Here is a 19,621-nt window from a genome sequence, read left to right on the forward strand (position 1 = left end):
AAATCAATCCCAAAACAACAGCAAAGGACCTTGTGAAGATGCTGGAGGAAACGGGTACAAAAGTATCTATATCCACAGTAAAACGAGTCCTACTGTCACAGGCGTCATATAGAGGAGACCAAGGCGCAGCGTGTTGCGTGCTCATAATATATTTTAATGAAAAACGAACACTTATCCAAAAGAAACAAAACGACAGCAAACAGTTCCGTCAGGCAAAATACAACTAAACGGAGAACAACTACCCATGAAAACTAAAGGAAAAAGGCTGCCTATGTATGGCTTCCAATCAGAGACAACGATAGACAGCTGCCTCCGATTGGAGAACATACCCGGCCAAAACATAGAAATACAAACATAGAATGCCCACCCTCTATCACACCCTGACCTAACTAAACAGAGAAAAAACAGCTCTCTAGGTCAGAGCGTGACAGTACCCTCCCCCCCAAAAGGTGCGGACTCCCGGCCGCAAACCTGAACCTATAGGGGAGGGTCCGGATGGGCATCTATAATTGGTGGTGGCTCTGGTTCAGGGCGTAGCACCCCCACTGCCCACTAATCCCCCCGCTTCTGTGTGTCTGGAGGAACCAGACCGTGGATCATTGCCAGAAGCTTTGGGACGCCAACCGCCGATGACGACTCTGACCTGCAGGCCACTGCTGAAAACTCTGGTCTGCAGACCGCCACTGAAGACTCTGGGCTGCAGACCGCCACTGAAGACTCCGGGCTGTGGACCGCCGTTGAAGACTCCGGGCTGCGGCCCGCCGTTGAAGACTCCGGGCTGCGGACCGCCGTTGAAGACTCCGAGCTGCGGACCGTCGCTGGAGGCTCCGGACTGGGGAGCGTCGCTGGAGGCTCCGGACTGTGGAGCGTCGCTGGAGGCTCCGGACTGGGGAGCGTCGTTGTAGGTTCCGGACTAGGGACCGTTTCTGCAGGCTCCTTGCCATGGATCATCTCTACAGGTTCCGCGCCATGGATCATCACTGGAGGCTTCGTGCCATGGATCATCTCTACAGGTGCCGGGCCATGGATTATCCCTACAGGCTTCGTGCCATGGATTATCCCTACAGGCTCCGGACCATGGATAATCCCTACAGGCTTTTTGTCATGGATTATGTCTACAGGCTTCGGACCAAAGATTATCACTGGAGGCTTTCTTCGTGGAGCTGGAACAGGTCTCACCGGACTGGGGAGACGCACTGAGGACCGAGTGCTCAAAGCAGGCACCGGCCGTACTGGGCTATGGAGGCTTACTGGAGGAAGAGTGCGAGGAGCAGGCACTGAACATACTGGACTATGGAGGCGCACTGGAGGGAGAGTGCGAGGAGCAGGCACAGGACGTACCAGGCTATGGAGGCGCACTGGAGAGAGAGTGCGAGAAGCAGGCACAGGATATATTGGACTATGGAGGCGTACTGAAGAGAGAGTGCGAGAGGCAGGCACATGCTCACCAAAATAAGCACGGGTAGTTGGCTCAGGTCTCACCCCTGGCCCAGCCAAACTACCAGTGTGCCCCCCCCAAAAAAAATATATATTTTGGGGGTGCCTCTCGTTCCTCCCCGGTAGGCCACGACACTTGTCCAATACCTGTTCCCCTGGGAGGTGCTCCTCTCCTGCCCCTAACTCCTCCAAAACCCAATATATACTCCTCCTTGTCTCCTTAATTGTCCATAGCTCCATATCACGCTGCTTGGTCCCTTGGAGGTGGGTAGTTCTGTCACAATCGTCAAAAGGAGTAGACCAAGGCGCAGCATGCGTAGAGTTCCACATGTTTTAATAAATGAAACTCTCCAAAACAAATACAGAGGCAAACGAAACGTGAAGTAATAGTGTGCTCACAGGCACAACACAAAAACAAGATCCCACAACTAAAGGTGGAAAAAAGGGCTGCCTAAGTATGATTCCTAATCAGAGACAACGATGAACAGCTGCCTCTGATTAGGAACCATACTCGGCTCAAAACATAGAAATACAAACATAGAATGCCCACACTCTATCACACCCTGACCTAACTAAACAGAGAAAAAACAGCTCTCTAGGTCAGAGCGTGACACCTACATCGACATAACCTGAAAGGCCGCTCAGCAAGGAAGAAGACACTGCTCCAAAACTGCCATAAAAAAGCCAGACTACGGGTTGCAACTGCACATGGGGACAAAGATCGTACTTTTTGCTATACCACTACCGGGTTCTTCCTTTCGGGCTCCACAGGGCCCCAGCAACCTTCCAGCGACTCATGGACAGTGTCCTGTGCCCACACCGTGAGTACGGTGCTGCTAATTTGTATGATATAATCGTGCACAGTGACAGTTGGGAGTCCCATCTCTGTAGGCTACAGGCGGTGGTGGTTGTGCTAAGGGATGCGGGGCTGACCGCAAACCCCCATAAGTGCAAGCTGGGCTACGCCAAGGTGGAGTACGTGGGCTATCTGGAAATGTGAAGCCCCAAGAAAAAAAAATGACACCATTGGTGAATGGCCGGTCCCCCGAACTAATAGGCAGGTGAAGTTGTTCCTGGGGTTAGCAGGCTATTACAGTTGATTTGTACCTAACTTTGCCGCAATAGCTTCTCCCCGCACAGACCTAGTGAAGGCACGCCTACCCCAGACGGTGCGATGGACGGAGGACACCGAGGCGGCATTCCAGGCCCTGAAGGACGCGCTTTGTTTTCACCCGGTATTCGCCACCCCGGACTTCTCAATAAATCTCCTGGTCCACACCGACGCGTCTGACACGGGTGGAGGCCGTCTTGTCCCAAGAGCAGGAAGGCGACGAGCACTCCATGTATGTCCTCCAGAGGGAGAAGTACTCGATTGCCGAGAAGGGGAAGTGGGTGCTGGACACCCTCAAGTATTACCTCCTTGGGAGGAATTTCACCTTGATCACCATGCCCGACTCGTGTGGATGGCAAGAGGTAAGAACACGAATGACCGCTTCACCCGCTGGTTCCTGTCCTTATAGCGATTCTCTTTCTCTGTTATCCACAGGTCGGGGGCAAGGCAATGTGGACGCTCTCTCCAGGAGGGACGCAAACCTAGTCCTAAGCACGCGCAAACCTAGTCCTGAGCACGCCTCCCATCCGGTCGGGGGTGGGTTGGTATCCCGGGAGGTCTACCCCGGGGGTGGGTGATAGAGGGGAGGAACGTGCTGTGAGTACCAAGCTGGACACCCCGACGCTGATGCCACCAATTAGGGGTAATCATGGCTATGACACCAACCTTACTGAAGCACATTGATAGTTATTCCTATCACTGTCTATTGGCCTCGGCCTACTCACAGGGGTCCTCTTTGGATCCCTCACCCTGGACTCATCTTCCTCTACTACTCCCTTCACTGACTCAGCATATGACTCCTGTACTACCCTGATCCTGCCAACCTCAACCTGCCTTTCTCTCAATGGACACTTCTGATCTCCAGCACCATGGGTACCCCTACAGTTAACACACACAATGTTTTGCACCAATACTACACATTCCTTTGACTCATGCCCACCTGCACACTTACCACATCTAGGAATCTCCCTCCTACACACTGCTGCAACATGACCATAAGCTTGGCACCTAAAACACTATAATGGGTTTGAAACAAAATCTCTCACAGGATAACTGACACATCCTACTTTGACTTTGTCGGGTTAAGACTGCATCAAAACTCAGCAGGACAGACAGTGTCGTCTCTGTTTCACCATGCTCTCTACCAGGTCTGTCACTCACTTGTGTGTCAAATTTCTTGGCAAAACACATGAGCATACAATCTGACTGGATAGGAATGTTAGGGGCTCGTTCTCCGCTCTGGTTCAGTGGTGGGCGGGGATGGACAGTACAGTGTAGGCTACTGTCTATGGTAGTACATTGCAGGAAGAAATATAGATAGAAGCATTGTATTGGAGGCCCAGCATTTGTTTCACCTGTCCAGATCAGTGTTGATGAAGACAAGGAGATAGACAACCCCTCTCAATGTGAAGCCCTTGGCCTAGTAGTGCATTGATCTGCATAGGCCAAACATTTGTCAGAAGCTGTCTAATAACTATATTGGCAAGAAAAAAAAACGGCTTTGCACCTTCATATATACAGTCATTGGTTTGCACATATATCCTTCATCCATGCATCCTAGTGGAAACTCCTATGTGAAAGTCTGTTTTTTTCCCTTGTGATTTTTCCACCCCTCCTTACCTTGAGGAAAATGGGAGACAACAACTAGTTGTACAATGCACCCTGTGGATTTCCATAGCTGTGATTTGCCCCCCCGCCCCTACAAGTTACATTAATAAACATTCTGTTGTGTTCCTTTCAGTGGTAGACAACTAGACGTTCTTACTCCTCTCACTCGATTACTGAGCATTCTGACCTTGGGTTTGCCTGTTACCATAAACAATAGATAAACAACAGAATATTTGACATTTGGTTAGATTTTTTGGTTGTTGCAGTCAACATTCACACACCTTCCTATTTAGCTGTTATTCAGTTCAAATGTATGCAGCAGTGGATGAAGTATATATGAACATAGCTATTGTGCAATGTATAATCCATGCTAACCATATGTTACAAGGCCTAGCAATGCACCAGGATAGTCTGAACTATTCCTCATGAAGAAAAAAGGATTGAATGCTGCCATCTGCTGAGGTGCCTGACTACTAACACAGGCATAGCTTATGCCAAAAAATATAGAAACAATTGTCTGGCCTACTTATTTACACAGCTATTTAAAACTAAACAATTTTCACTAAAACTTCATGATAACTAGGCAACAAGTTCGACCGGTTTATCCAAGGCTTCTATAATCTAGAGTAAATGTATTGTAGTCTCTCTAAACAAGTGCCTATTCATCAAAGCAATGTCTGAAAGTATATATATACTGTATCAGTCAAAAGTTTGGACACACCTACTCATTAAAGGGTTTTTCTTTATTTTTTAAAACATTTCTACAATGTAGAATAATAGTGAAGACGTCAAAACTATGAAATAACACATATGGAATCATGTAGTAAGCAAAAAAGTGTTAAACAAATCAAAATGTATTTTATATTTGAGATTCTTCAAAGTAGCCACCCTTTACCTTGATGACAGCTTTTCACACTCTTGGCATTCTCTCAACCAGCTTCATGAGGTAGTCACCTTGAATGCATTTTAATTAAGTTTAGGTGTGCCTTGTTTTTTTGTGGAATTTCTTTCCTTCTTAATGCGTTTGAGCCAAGCAGTTGTGTTGTGACAAGGTAGGGTTGGTATACAGAAGATAGCCCTATTTGGTAAAAGACCATGTTCATATTATGGCAAGAACAGCTCAAATAAGCAAAGAGAAATGACAGTCCATCATTACTTTAAGACATGAAGGTCAGTCAATCCGGAAAATTTCAAGCACTTTGAAAGTTTCTTCAAGTGCAGTCGTAAAAACCATCAAGCGCTATGATGAAATTGGCTCTCATGAAGACCGCCACAGGAAAGGAAGACCCAGAGTTACCTCTGCTGCAGAGGATAAGTTCATTAAACTTACCAGCCTCAGAACTTGCAGCCCAAATAAATGCTTCACAGAGTTCAAGTAACAGACACATCTCAACATCAACTATTCAAAGGAGACTGCGTGAATCAGGCCTTCATGGTCAAATTGCTGCAAAGAAACCATTACTAAAGGACACTAATAAGAAGAAGAGACTTGCTTGGGACAAGAAACACAAACAATGGACATTAGACCGGTGGAAATCTGTCCTTTGGTCTGATGAGTCCAAATTTGAGATTTTTGGTGCCAACTGCCGTGTCTTTGTGAGACGCAGAGTAGGTGAACGGATGATCTCTGCATGTGTGGTTCCCACCGTGAAGCATGGAGAAGGTGTAACGGTGTGGGGGTGCTTTGCTGGTGACACTGTCTGTGATTTATTTAGAATTCAAGGCACACTTAACCAGCATAGCTACCACAGCATTCTGCAACGATACACCATCCCATCTGGTTGCGCTTAGTGAGACTATCATTTGTTTTTTAACTGGACGCCTCCAGGCTGTGTAAGGGCTATTTGACCAAGAAGGAGAGTGATGGAGTGCTGCATCAGATGACCTGGTCTCCACAATCACCCGACCTCAACCCAATTGAGATGGTTTGGGATGAGTTGGACCGCAGAGTGAAGGAAAAACAGTTAAAAAGTGCTCAGCATATGTGGGAACTCCTTCAAGACTGTTGGAAAAGCATTCCAGGTGAAGCTGGTTGAGAGAATGAGTGTGCAAAGCTGTCATCAAGGCAAAGGGTGGCTACTTTGAATAATCAAAAATCTTAAATCGATTTGGATTTGCTTAACACATTTTGGGTTACTACATTATTTCATATCTGTTATTTCATAGTTTTGATGTCTTCACTATTATTCTACAATGTAGAAAATAGTAAAAATAAAGAAAAATCCTTGAATGAGTAGCTGTGTCCAAACCTCTGACTGTTACTGTATATGAAGTAACATGTTTAGCATTTTGTGGAGTCAATCTATTTGCAGACAAACTACAAGTAAAATGTAATGTCAACACTTTTTGAAGTCTTTAAGATCCATGCAACATAAGGACTGTATACATTTTCAGAAAGATGTCAATACAGTCCCTGGAGAGAAGAAAATGGAGACCTCATCTGAAAGCAGGAATCAAAACCTCATTTTTATTTTATATTTATTCCATAAACATTATTACAAAACTCAGCAAGTTACCAATATTACATTGTCACCATACAGGCTTGTTCACAAATATTTAAACCTTTGCAACAGTTACAACAAAACAAAATGATACTAGATTGATTTATAAAACAGCAATAAAATCACAAATATGTCTTTATTTCAGTTTTTCTTTTTCTTTTATCATACTTTTTACACTATAGCACTACACTCCCACAACAAGATTGGTCTGATTACAAAACTTCCGACAAAATGTTACAGCTTTTTTCCCAGTGTTTTCCCTCTCTCCTTTTATATTTTTTTTTGTCATGTTTGTTATTTTGGTTTTTAAAACCAAAGGCATGTCATTATACATCCCTTTCACTGCCTATAAAGGCGAAAAAAGGGTATCCACATTTACAAATACTTCACAGCACTTTCTAAGAAAAATATACACTTAGAAAATATTTTACAAATTGGCACACTGAAAAATATACAAGATTCATGGAGGATGTCAAGAGTTATTTTGGAATCCCTCTGGCAACAACTCTGACAATATTTATAAAGCTCAATATTATTTTCAACAAAAATGGCAAAACACAAATCTAATTAATGTCAAAATCATGGCAGAATTACATCAAACATAACAGTATCTTATACATTCATAAATAGGGCACAGAGGATTTCTTCCTCCTTTTTTCAGTTACCTGTAAGTTCATTTGCTTTCAAGCACCTTTCACAGGCAGCTCAACAGTGGTACATCATATAAAACTCGTGTTGGAGAGGAAGTCAAATACATTCAATTAACAATGGGCAGGGATGATATAAGGCAGTCTACTCCACACCACCTGGTGGTGACACCTGTCCTGATCCCCAGTCTCAATGGCTAGCCTGGCAACTTGGAGAAGATGGAGGGGAAGGGGTGTTTCGAGAGACAAAGGTCTTCACAATAAATATTCGATCTCTGATGGATAGTATCAATTCATGTAAATTGAAATAAATTGTAGAAATCTAATACAGAGCTCCATGTTTGTGCAGTGGTAGGTGAATCCATGAGATTGCATGAGATTACATGAAGCAGTATACTAACCTTGAGTATAGTACAAATTCAAACCTCAAGATTGAACTAACCTGTTAGAGCATAAAGATTTCTTATTAACACAGTGCTACTTTTTAGTTGCTGAAACAGCTTATGGCAGCTTTCCACAGGACCTATTTAATCCCCTTCTCTGTATCGCCATGCTGGCTGTTGATTTTGAGTTCAGATGGCAATCATTTCAAAGGAATGTATGAATGAAAAGACAGTCATTTGCATTTTGGTAAAAGGTGTATCACTGTCAGCTGCAGGTGCTTGGCAAACGGAATGAAGTGTAAGTTCTCTAGAATGTCGACCGGCCACCGAAGTCCAGAAACCCCACCCCCCAACCCTAACAAAAAGAACATGAAACAGCAAATATACATATAGATAGAAAATGTTTATACAGATACTTGTTCAACGTTTGGCACATAATTCCATTTTCAACAATTATAATTATCGTCATATTCTGCAAATAGTGCATATGTCTCTGTACAATAGCATTAACAAATTGCAATTCTGGGTACTTACTCCACTTACCCTCCCACCTCCTCTCCCCAAACCATGGCAAAAAGCCAATGACAAATAATGCCATTTCCAGATATTAAGAAAATTAGGACAGTATGAGAAAGTCGTCTTATCGTTAATACAAAAATGTCCCTTTTTTATTCTGAAAAGTCTGGTTCCCGGCAGAACAGCGATACAGTTCTCCTACACCAGTAAAACATCCACAAATGGAATGGCTGGGTGGTATCAGTAATGATAGGACACTTCTATTGTTCCCTCATGACTAACTCTACTCCACTCTCGCTTTGTACACTGAAGGCAACCATTGACTAAATGTAAGGACGGACAACTTTTGAACTGTTATTTTAAACATTTGTGGAGAGCCACAAACTGAATTTTGACATTGTTAAGGAGGGGCAAGCTGTTCCGCTGAAATGGAGAATTGAAAAAACAAAGCAAACCATTAAGTATCACAAAAATGATTTTCAAAACAGTTCCAAGGCAATTTTTCTTATTATACAAAAGTCAAACCTAAAGTAACAAAAAACAAAACAAACTAAAGACCAAGAAATGTGAATCAAGCAGCAGTGTCAGAAACAAAAAGCAGCCACGGTAGTTCGAAATCACAGTCAAGCTAGAGACAATCAATCACACAATAGGTAGTTTCGCCGGAACAAATAAAAGCTCACATGCAAGTTGTTTCAGGGTAAAAGAAGGAGGTGGGGTAGTCAGGGTTAATGTCTTTGCCATGCAACACTTGGATTTAAGTCAAAAAGTGAGAGCAGTAAGGGAACCCAGGGAACTGAGCAAGAGGCGGGAGGAAATAGAGTGAGGGGGACGTATTTTGCAGCCACTGTTACAAAATATTACCTCAGTTTCTCATAAGAGGCCATCAGAGCTACGTTCTTGCTCGAGTCCCGCTTCCCTGTATTGTTTTCGTCTCCAGCAAATTTTGCACTGGTTTTGTGACGGTACATTTTTTTGTGTGCGGGCCCACAGATGCCAGGTATACCGAGGCTGGACTTGTTGAACATGTTGCAGTCTAGAGTGAGAGGGGGGAAGAAGGGGTTTGAAGGAATGAACTTGGATTGGTTTTTGGCTCCCCTGCCAGTTGCCTTCCTGCCCCTTCCTGCCCCAGGGGAGGTGGCATAACCACCCTTTTTCCTGATGTCAGCTGTTGTTCCCGCCAGGATTTTGAGTGTCTTAGTTTTAAGGCTGTTGGCCTCTGGAGGCTGACAGAGTCCAGACATGGGGTCCCACAGTGGCTCGATGGACACCTTCATAAACCTCTCGACCTCTGCCATCCCAGAGACTATGTTGGACAGGATGTTGGAGGGTTCCTCAAACTCTCGCTGGTCGTCATCCACAGCACTGTTGTTGTTGCCGCCGTCTGCCCAGCCCCCACCGTGCTCCACCAGTAAAGGCCAGTCTTCTGACAGTCCAGCAAGACCTTCACTTTCTTCACCTTTCGCCTTTGCCTTTGCATCAAGCAGGGCTTTTAGCTTTTTGGATGAACGAGAATTCTGTCTAGGGGCTTTGTTCTTCTCTGTCTTGGGGGCCCTTGGAGTCTTGGTTTTCGGTTTACTGGTTGCTTTCCTTTTTGACTTGGGACCTTTAGTTCGGCCCCCAATAGATTCAGCCTGCTCATCAAAGACGTCCGTGCCGTCAATCTTATCACCTAACCCTGTGCCATCATTGTCATTGAAAGTATGGAACTGGAACTGATGATTGTTTATCGCTCTGCCATCATGATTTTGTTGTGGCAGGACATTACAGTCCCACTTAGTCCCATCAGGTGTAGTTGAGAGAGTCATGTCTCCTGTCTCTCCTTGAAACTCCCTGGCCTTTCCTAGGCTTTCCCTCATTTCTGGACCCATCACCTGTGGGGAGAGATTTGGTGTGTCGGGTGGCGACATCTCTGACAACGACGAGTGCCTGAACTTATCGGGGGTGAAGTTGGAGATGTCCAGTAGGTCTGTGGACTCCCTAAGGGGAGTGATTTCATCAGTACTTTGCTGGATCACCAGTTTGGGACTACAGTGGGCCAAGAAGTTCTCGTTCACATCCTCTTCACTCTCCTTCTCACAGGACTTGTGACTCATAGTGCTGTAGTTGCTAGAGGAGGCAGACAGTGAACCCATAGAGTCATAGCTGGCCAGCCTGCTGTTATCTGTGTTTAGAGTGACTCTATGGAACTGCACCTGCTCCTCTTCAGCTGACCGGCTGGCCTGTAGGGTTGAGTCTGGTCCTGGTGGCTCTTCAGGTAAATGTGCCTTATCATTCAGCAGTCTGTTGCCATCTACATTGACTTGACTATATCCTGACAACGGCAAGTTGTTTGTCAATGGCAAAGGCATGGTGTTGGAAAAGCCAGCAGATTCAGGTGGAATGTCAGATGTAAATGGTAGCTGTTCACCTCCAGACTGCCATGATATGTGAGTGAAGTTTGGCTCCATCTGATTGGAGTTAGAGGGGGATTGTTGGAGCTCGGACTCTGAGGGAGGAGATAGAACACAGCTCTGGGCCAGCTGTAGGTTAGTGAATGGATTCTCCTCCTGGTAGAGCCCATGGGGAAACTGTTGTCGGGGATTCTGCTGCTGCTGCTGCTGGGAGTAATATGACAGTCCAGTGTTACTGGATGAGTCAGAGGCATCTAGTAATGTTTGTAGGTAGCCTCCGGGGATGACAGGTAGACCACTATTCACATTTACAGGATGGGTCATTGTGCTGGAAGAGGAGCAAGGGGCTGGTGTAAAAGTAGACTTTTCAGTGGGGTCGACACTGACAGTGGAGTCATCACAAAGCTGGGGGCTGCCTGCTTTAGAGTAAACTATGTCAGGGTGCTGACTTGGGGATAGTGGGCCAACCTCTTGTAGGTGTACCACAGTTTTACCATCCTCATGCTGAGCCTCTGTCATTTTTTTCGACTTCAGTCTGGCCTCGCTTTTAAATTTCCTTATTTTCAAAATCTTATTTCCAAGTCTTTTCCCCTCCCTCTCTAGCGATCTGCTTTTTCCTGTCACACTTCCTTGGTCTAATCTAGCAGCACAGTCGGAGGTTGTTGTTGTTATTGATGCCATATCTGTACAGGCAGCCTGATCCTCAGCTGCTCGCACCTCTTGCTTGTGATCGGCGTGGTTTGGCGAGAGCTCTACAGTGTGAATTCTTTGAATCCGGACTCTATTTGCAATCCTGTATTTTCGTTTTGTCAGGCTAGAATTAAGGGAACGCCTGCAGCCATTCGGAAATCTGTTTTTATCACCAGCAGCCAGCCTGCGCTGCTCCTGCATTTCCTGGCGCCTCTTTTGCCAGTAGTCTTTCAGAGGGGCCATTCTCTGGTACTTATGAACTAAGTCCTTACTTAAGCTTACTGTTGTCTCTGATGTGTCAATTTTTCCAAGCTTTACTAACATGTGCTTCTCCCCTTTAAATCGGTTTATGATGATGTATTTGATTATCACCGGAGGCTCTTTTCGTGAGGATTTTCTCCTCTTCTTTGGACACCAGTCGTCATCCTCCTCTTTCTTTGGACCCATCGGCTGCTTCTCTTTTTTCTCCATGTTCCTCTCACTCTCGATAGAATCCACGTCATACAGATAGTCGTCGCTGTATCTGACTTTCCTCTTGGACCTCAGCCCATAGCTCAGCTGACTAGAAGAGCTGGAGTTCTCCCTGGAGAGGAAGCAGTATTTCCGTTTGGTCTGGCAGGTGTCAAGGGAGGATCCAGTACAGGAGCTGTCATCGCTGTACTCTCCAGAGTCCTCTGTAGAGTTGTTGAAATCAAACAGGTAGCTGCTCTCTGGACTGACATTCGGCATCACTTCAGCAGAGCTGCTGCTGTTGTTTTTGTCAACCTTTTCTCCAGCCACCCAGACTTCGACCTTCTCTCCATTCACCTGCGGCACTTCAGCTTCCTTCTTCACTGCTCCCTCTCCCTCCTTTTTGGCGACGACACTCGGGAAGAAGTTGAACTGGGTTTCCTCCTGAATGGTGTTGGTCTTCTCTCGGACGTTGTCCTGGAAGGACTCGTAGCGTATCTTCAGCGAGCACACGTCGCTGCCCAGGGTGGAGTCCTCATCATCAAACATGTAGTTGTCTACGTCCTCTTCTGAGAAGAGGTTGACAGAGAGCTCGTTCTTAGAGCAGAGGTCCAGCAGCTCGATCTTACTCTCGCTGATAAAGGACTCAAAGCAGCCCCAGTCCTGGCTGGAGTTAGCCAGCAGAGCCTCCTCACCGTTGCACTTGTCCAGGAGCAGGCCTTCGTAGATACTCTTTGACGTGGCATCCTCCAAGTCACTGTCCTCCGCTGACTTCTCCTCATCTGTCTTCTCCACCGCCCTGACCTTGTGCTCTGGGTAGCTGAGGAGTTGGTCTGAGAGCAGCTGATCCCCGTAGCGGATACCAGAACTCATGCACTGCATGGCCATGTCAGGACAGGAGACAGGACAAGGGTCGTAGTCCCGGCCCAGGCCCAGCCCTGGCTCAGGCTCTGTAGCGTCCTTGCTCTCGATGAAGCAGCCCAGGCAGGTGCGGCTCTGTGGCATAAGGCAGTCCCCCCCAGACAGGGCCGAGACACTCCCTGTCTCCATCATGGTGAAGGCAGCCTTGTCACTACAGTCCTCTGGAAGAGCCCAGTGACTCACCAACTTGGTGGAGCAGGAGGAGGTGAGGGAGATGGTGTGGGTGGAGGAGTCATCAGCAGTAGTGGTGCTGGGCTCAGGGGTCTCTGTTGGGCTGAGAGGTGAGGATGGGCTCAGTGAGGTCCTCTCACTCTCAGGGCCTCCTTTTGGTGGATTGGCTTTAGGAGGGGTGCCGGGACTGTCTGGCTTCAAAGAACTGTCCTGGTTGTGTGATTCTGTAGAGCGGAACAAAGAGATAGTATCAGATATCAACTAATTCCCTTGTGAACTCACTGATGGACAATGTGAGAGTACTTTAACATACTGTATTTCCTATATAAGATGACATTTTAATATACTATACTATTTCCTTTCTTTAATTATTTTTCCTTTTCAGCTCAATGTACACAGTGTACAAAACATTAGGAACACCTTCCTAACATTGAGTTGCACCCCCTTTTGCCATCAGAACAACCTCAATTCATCGAGGCATGGGTTCTACAAGGTGTCGAAAGTGTTCCACAGGGTCGCTGGCCCATGTTGACTCCAATGCTTCCAACAGTTGTGTCAAGTTGGCTGGATGTCCTACGGGTGGTGGACCATTCTTGATACACACAGGAAACTGTTGAGCGTGAAAAACCCAGCAGTGTTACAGTTCTTGACTCAAACCGGCACACCTGGCATCTACAACCATACCCCTTTCAAAGGCACTTAAATATTTTGTCTTGCCCATTCACACTCAATGGCACACATACACAATCCATGTCTCACTTGTCTCAAGCCTTAAAACTCCTTCTTTCACCTGTCTCCTCCCCTTCATCTACAATGATTGAAGTGGATTTAACAAGTGACATCAATAAGAGATCAGAGTTTTCCCCTGGATTCATCTGGTCAGTCATGGAAAGAGCAGGTGTTCATAATGTTTTGTACACTCAGTGTATGTTCCTAGCCTCTCTTACAGTTGGTAAAATGCACAGGTCATGTTTTTTTCAAACAGGCTGCACAAAGTAATAATTTTGTACAAAGACGAGGCATATTAGAGCTAATTCAAGCTGAAAAGGGGAATTCAGCTTTTTCTTGAGAAAAATGAAATGCTCATCATTAATCACCATCATTGTGTTTCTTGTGCTCTATAATTTGTGATAAGAATGCAATGAGAATAAAAGCCATAATAGAAAGTAATCATGGGACAAATTTTGTGGAAATATAGAAATCATTAGCCTATTTTTTCAATCTTAAATAATATTTTCTATTACTCTGATTGAACATCTTTATGTTGATGTATTTACAGGATGAATGGAAGGAATGACAGAAGTAATAACCTTTCCCCTCCTCTGTGTGAGTGGTCTTTACCCTTTTACATTCAGGGTCGTTAAGGATTGGAGTGTTGTGGGAAAGGATGATAAGTACTTTCAGAATTAAAAAAACGGACGAAAACATTCCACTCATTCATTAGACCGTCTCTGAGCATTAAAACAGGTAGCAAAGGTTAAGGTCACTAAATATCAAGGCTGAGGCTTCTCTCCTTTCAGCTTTGTGAAGGTCACAGCCAAGCTAAATAGCGGAGGAGGTGAAAACAATGCGTACTGTAGCATCTTGTTCCATATAAGAACTCCGTGCCTTGATTGTGACATAATGTACCGTGATAATGTAGCAGCATTCCCTCTGTTCCTTCATAAAAACACATTGTAAAATGCTATAACATACAGTACAATATGATACAATATAGCTACACCTGTGGAGAAGAATTAGATCTTGGTGTGTCCATTCGTTGTTGTTTTTTATTCAAGTAGGCCTAATGTGTTTCTAGCAAAGCAACATACACATGTCTTTACCATTCTCATCCGCTTTGTTGATCTGTTCCAGGTTTGAAGCCAGCACAGCAAAGTTGGGTTCTTGAAAAACATCCATCAATTTAGCGTGGCTCTTGTCTCTTACATTATTACCACTATCCAACCTGCAGAGGAAAAACACAAGACACATGAAAACACTGGTGCTGACCAAAGGAAAAGGTGTATTATGTCATCATATGCCATGCAAATCTTTGTTGACTCTCGTCTTTCTGCATGAGCAGCAGCTACTCTTCCTGGGGCTTCAAAAGAGGCTAGGGAATATTCGGGATGCTATATTTCTACCTTTAGCCCAAGATTCTACTCTTTGTTCCTGTCAAATATATGTCCCCATCTATGGGCTACCAAGGGATATTGTTTTGGGCACCATTATAGGAGACTGCCTTATACTGTATCTAGTAGGCTTTTAAACACCTGAGCCTCAGTCTGCATGCAAATTGCAGGCACATCCTCCTGGCCTTTTGTTGATCGCTTTAAGTGTTTCTCAAGTCTCAAAACTCCTCAATAACATGCTTGCTGAATGAGATTTGTTCTAAGCAAATGTCAGAAGTAACAATTGTATAAAATCATGCCCCCAAAAAATCTTATTTCTCTTCCATATTATATTTTCCTAGCTCTCTAACTCTCTTGTTCACGCTCTCAAACACCCCGTCCTCCTCCCACTATCCCTTTCTTGCAGCCAAGGAGAAAAAACAAATGGCCAGATTAATGGAGATGGAGAAGAAGCAATAAGAGGTTGCATAAAATTAGCCCTATGTCCAACGATCATGTCCAATTTAACACATTATTAAGCCATGTTGTTTCTCCTGGAGGCAATTTGCGACAAAGGTTTGTGAGCCGCATGAAACAAGACTCTCTGCCAGCGCAGTGCTGACTCACTGCCAGCTAGAACGATACTGTTAACCTGGCCTGGTTCTCTGTGTAATTAACCTGGGCCTCTGTCTGTGTTAACCTGGCCTTGGTTCGCTCTCTGTTTTAACCTGGCCATGGGTCTATGTGATAACCTGGCCATGGGTCTATGTGATAACCTGACCATGGGTCTATGTGATAACCTGGCCATGGGTCTATGTGATAACCTGGCCATGGGTCTATGTGATAACCTGACCATGGGTCTATGTGATAACCTGACCTGGTCTATGTGATAACCTGGCCATGGGTCTATGTGATAACCTGGCCATGGGTCTGTGTGATAACCTGACCATGGGTCTATGTGATAACCTGGCCATGGGTCTATGTGATAACCTGGCCATGGGTCTATGTGATAACCTGGCCATGGGTCTGTGTGATAACCTGGCCATGGGTCTATGTGATAACCTGGCCATGGGTCTATGTGATAACCTGACCATGGGTCTGTGTGATAACCTGGCCATGGGTCTGTGTGATAACCTGGCCATGGGTCTATGTGATAACCTGGCCATGGGTCTATGTGATAACCTGACCATGGGTCTATGTGATAACCTGGCCATGGGTCTATGTGATAACCTGGCCATGGGTCTATGTGATAACCTGACCATGGGTCTATGTGATAACCTGGCCATGGGTCTGTGTGATAACCTGGCCATGGGTCTGTGTGATAACCTGGCCATGGGTCTGTGTGATAACCTGGCCATGGGTCTGTGTGATAACCTGGCCATGGGTCTGTGTCTACCACTGTGCACTAATCTTACTGGGAAGACTCTAGTCAGTATGAGTCATTGGTAAGCAGTTTGAAAATCTTAACATTAGAATTGTCTAATCTCAGCACTGCATAGAGAGGGACCATTGGAAACATAGTAGTATAGGGAGAGAGTTTGCAGAGACATGAAAAATTATTCAGTGGGAGATGCTCAGCATCTTTTTACAACTAAAAACAACACCTGGCGGGCCCAAGATGACAAATGCGTGAAAGTATAACTGCCAGACTTGAATCCATTACTGGCATGGGGTAGCATCTGTGGTTATCAGACCCTTGTGAGGCACATTCAATTTATTTTTTTCCATTTTTGTATGCAGAGAAAAGGAAAACACATCCCATCATATGAAATGAAATGATGTTATTTCTAAGAGGCCCAGGTTATCAGAGCTCTCTCTCTGCTCAGAGTGCGGGCCACTGGCCCAGAGGCTCTGAGGTGATTAAACAGACGGGATCACTGCTAATGCAGGAGATTCACTTTCAGTCCACATCACCTGATCCATCTGCTGCAATCAGGGCTCTAAATGGGAGTATATGTGACACTGAGTCTTTCTTCTCAGGAGGAACAACTGAATTCCCAGAGAAACCCTGAAATCACAATTTTATATGAACCAGAAATCAGCCAAATGGTGGTGCTGGGCTACAGCATAGCAAACATAACGTATGATTGACCAGTTTCACTTAAAATAATGAAACACTACAGTATGGGTTTGTAGTAGGGCATAGCAGTACACCATTGCAGAGGTATGATGATGTTATAGAAAATGATAAGTCTTCAATAATTCAACTTTCAAAATCCTACAGAGCACTACGTCAACCACTGCATAGTTACTGTATATTTGACTATATTACATCATACTGCACTCTGCATGCACTCATTCCTTTGTTTGAAGCCATATTGAGCAAAATTTGGAAAAACAGTGTGTTCTTAGCTGCTGAGCAAGGGAATAAAAACACATCTGAAATGTTGCTTATTGGTTTAATTTACTTGAGGCCACATACAGTAGAGTAAGTGTGTGAGGGGCTGTAGGCACCTAACTAATAATGGATGCATACTAGGGCTGGGAAATGCCAGGGACCTCACCATACGATATTATCGCGATACTTAGTTGCCGATACGATATGTATTGCGATTCTCATGATTCTACAGTATGTATTGTGATTCGATACTGTGATTTTATTATGATTCGATGTTTCAAACATATTGCTCACCATATGTCTGCTGCAAACGAGTTTTGATCAGTCTGTCACGTCGGTATGAATGATTCGGGAGACAGGCGCAGGAATGCGTAATAGGGTTTTTTATTACACCCAAATTACGGCGTGCCGTGCAAGGGCACGGGGACGAAGACCAAACAAACATGTATACAAACATGTATACAACACACAGGGTTGAAAAGAGCGAGGAGTACCTCGAATAAATAACACAAGCGCACAATGATTAACACACAGGATGAGACCCGTAATCATCTGTACAATCCACAATGGCACGAAAGCAAAAACACACAGCACAGGTACTCACACGAACCAACGGACATTGTAACAATAATCGACAGCCCAATGGAAACCAAAAGGCACAGTTATACAAGTACTAATCAGTGGGAACAGGGGACAGGTGTGCATAATGAAAGTTCCGGAGGGATCCGTGACAATACCCCCTTCCTGACGCACCTCACCAGCAGCACACGACACCGGCCTCGCGGACGATCACAGGAACGCAGTGCGGGTCGATCAGGACCCGATGCAGCAGACCAGTAGCGTCGGACGGACCGGTTGTGGCTGCTGAAGTGGCGTCGTCGGACGGACTTGTTGCGGCGACGTCGGACATCGTCGGCCGGGCCATTCCCACTGTCTCCCTTAATGGTCGATCATTCTATCACGTTGGCATGAAGGAGCGGGAGACAGACGCAGGAATGCGTTTTTTTTATTTTTATTAAGCCCAAATTACGGCGTGCCGCGTAAAGGCACGCGGACGAAGACCAAACAAACACGTAACAAAACGCAGGGTAGAAAGTAGAGGTCGACCGATTATGATTTTTCAACGCCGATACCGATTATTGGAGGACCAAACAAAGCCAGTACCGATTAATCGGACGATTTTTTATTTTATTTATTTGAAATAATGATAATTAAAACAATACTGAATGAACACTTATTTTAACTTAATATAATACATCAATAAAATCAATTTAGAACATGTTCAATTTGGTTTAAATAATGGAAGAACAAAGTGTTGGAGAAGAAAGTAAAAGTGCAATATGTGCCATGTAAGAAAGCTAACGTTTAAGTTCCTTGCTCAGAACATGAGAACATATGAAAGCTGGTGGTTCCAATGAAAGCTGGTGGTCTTCAATATTCGCAGGTAAGAAGTTTTAGGTTGTAGTTATTATAGGAATTATAGGACTATTTCTCTCTATACGATTTGTATTTCATATACCTTTGACTATTGGATGTTCTTATAGGCACTTTAGTAGTGCCAGTGTAACAGTATAGCTTCCGTCCCTCTCCTCGCTCCTACCTGGGCTCGAACCAGGAACACATCGACAACAGCCACCCTCGAAGCAGCGTTACCCATGCAGAGCAAGGGGAACAACTACTCCAAGTCTCAGAGCGAGTGACGTTTGAAACGCTATTAGTGCGCACCCGCTAACTAGCTAGCCATTTCACATCGGTTACACCAGCCTAATCTTGGTAGTTGATAGGCTTGAAGTCATAAACAGTGCAATGCTTGAAGCACAGCGAAGAGCTGCTGGCAAAATGCACGAAAGTGCTGTTTGAATGAATGCTTACGAGCCTGCTGGTGCCTAGCATCGCTCAGTCAGACTGCTCTATTAAATCATAGACTTAATTATAACATAATAACACACAGAAATACGAGCCTTTGGTCATTAATATGGTCGAATCCGGAAACTATCATCTCGAAAACAAAACGTTTTTCCTTTCAGTGAAATACGGATCCGTTCCGTATTTTATCTAACGGGTGGCATCCCTAAGTCTAAATATTCCTGTTACATTGCACAACCTTCAATGTTATGTCATAATTACGTAAAATTCTGGCAAATTAGTTCGCAACGAGCCAGGCGGCCCGAACTGTTCCATATACCCTGACTCTGCGTGCAATGAACGCAAAATGACACAATTTCACCTGGTTAATATTGCCTGCTAACCTGGATTTCTTTTAGCTAAATATGCAGGTTTAAAAATATATACTTCTGTGTATTGATTTTAAGAAAGGCATTGATGTTTATGGTTAGGTACAGTCGTGCAACGATTGTGCTTTTTT

General features: G+C 44.8%; 1 protein-coding gene across 1 annotated transcript in view; it reads right to left on the reverse strand.

Annotated features, from left to right (window-relative positions):
- Positions 1 to 6,597: 6,597 nt before the first annotated feature.
- LOC106603391 (neurite extension and migration factor) overlaps positions 6,598 to 19,621 on the reverse strand; it is a 36,777-nt gene continuing 23,753 nt past the window's right edge. Inside the window, exons 2-3 of the mRNA XM_014197019.2 lie at positions 14,652 to 14,773; positions 6,598 to 13,052 (exon numbers count right to left, since the gene is read on the reverse strand). Coding sequence (XP_014052494.2) covers positions 9,064 to 13,052; positions 14,652 to 14,727 — 4,065 coding nt within the window. The 5' untranslated portion in view covers positions 14,728 to 14,773 and the 3' untranslated portion in view covers positions 6,598 to 9,063. The remainder of the gene's footprint in view (positions 13,053 to 14,651; positions 14,774 to 19,621) is intronic.

The sequence above is a fragment of the Salmo salar genome, chromosome ssa04 (assembly GCF_905237065.1).
Source record: "Salmo salar chromosome ssa04, Ssal_v3.1, whole genome shotgun sequence".
NCBI classification, from domain to species: Eukaryota; Metazoa; Chordata; class Actinopteri; order Salmoniformes; family Salmonidae; genus Salmo; species Salmo salar.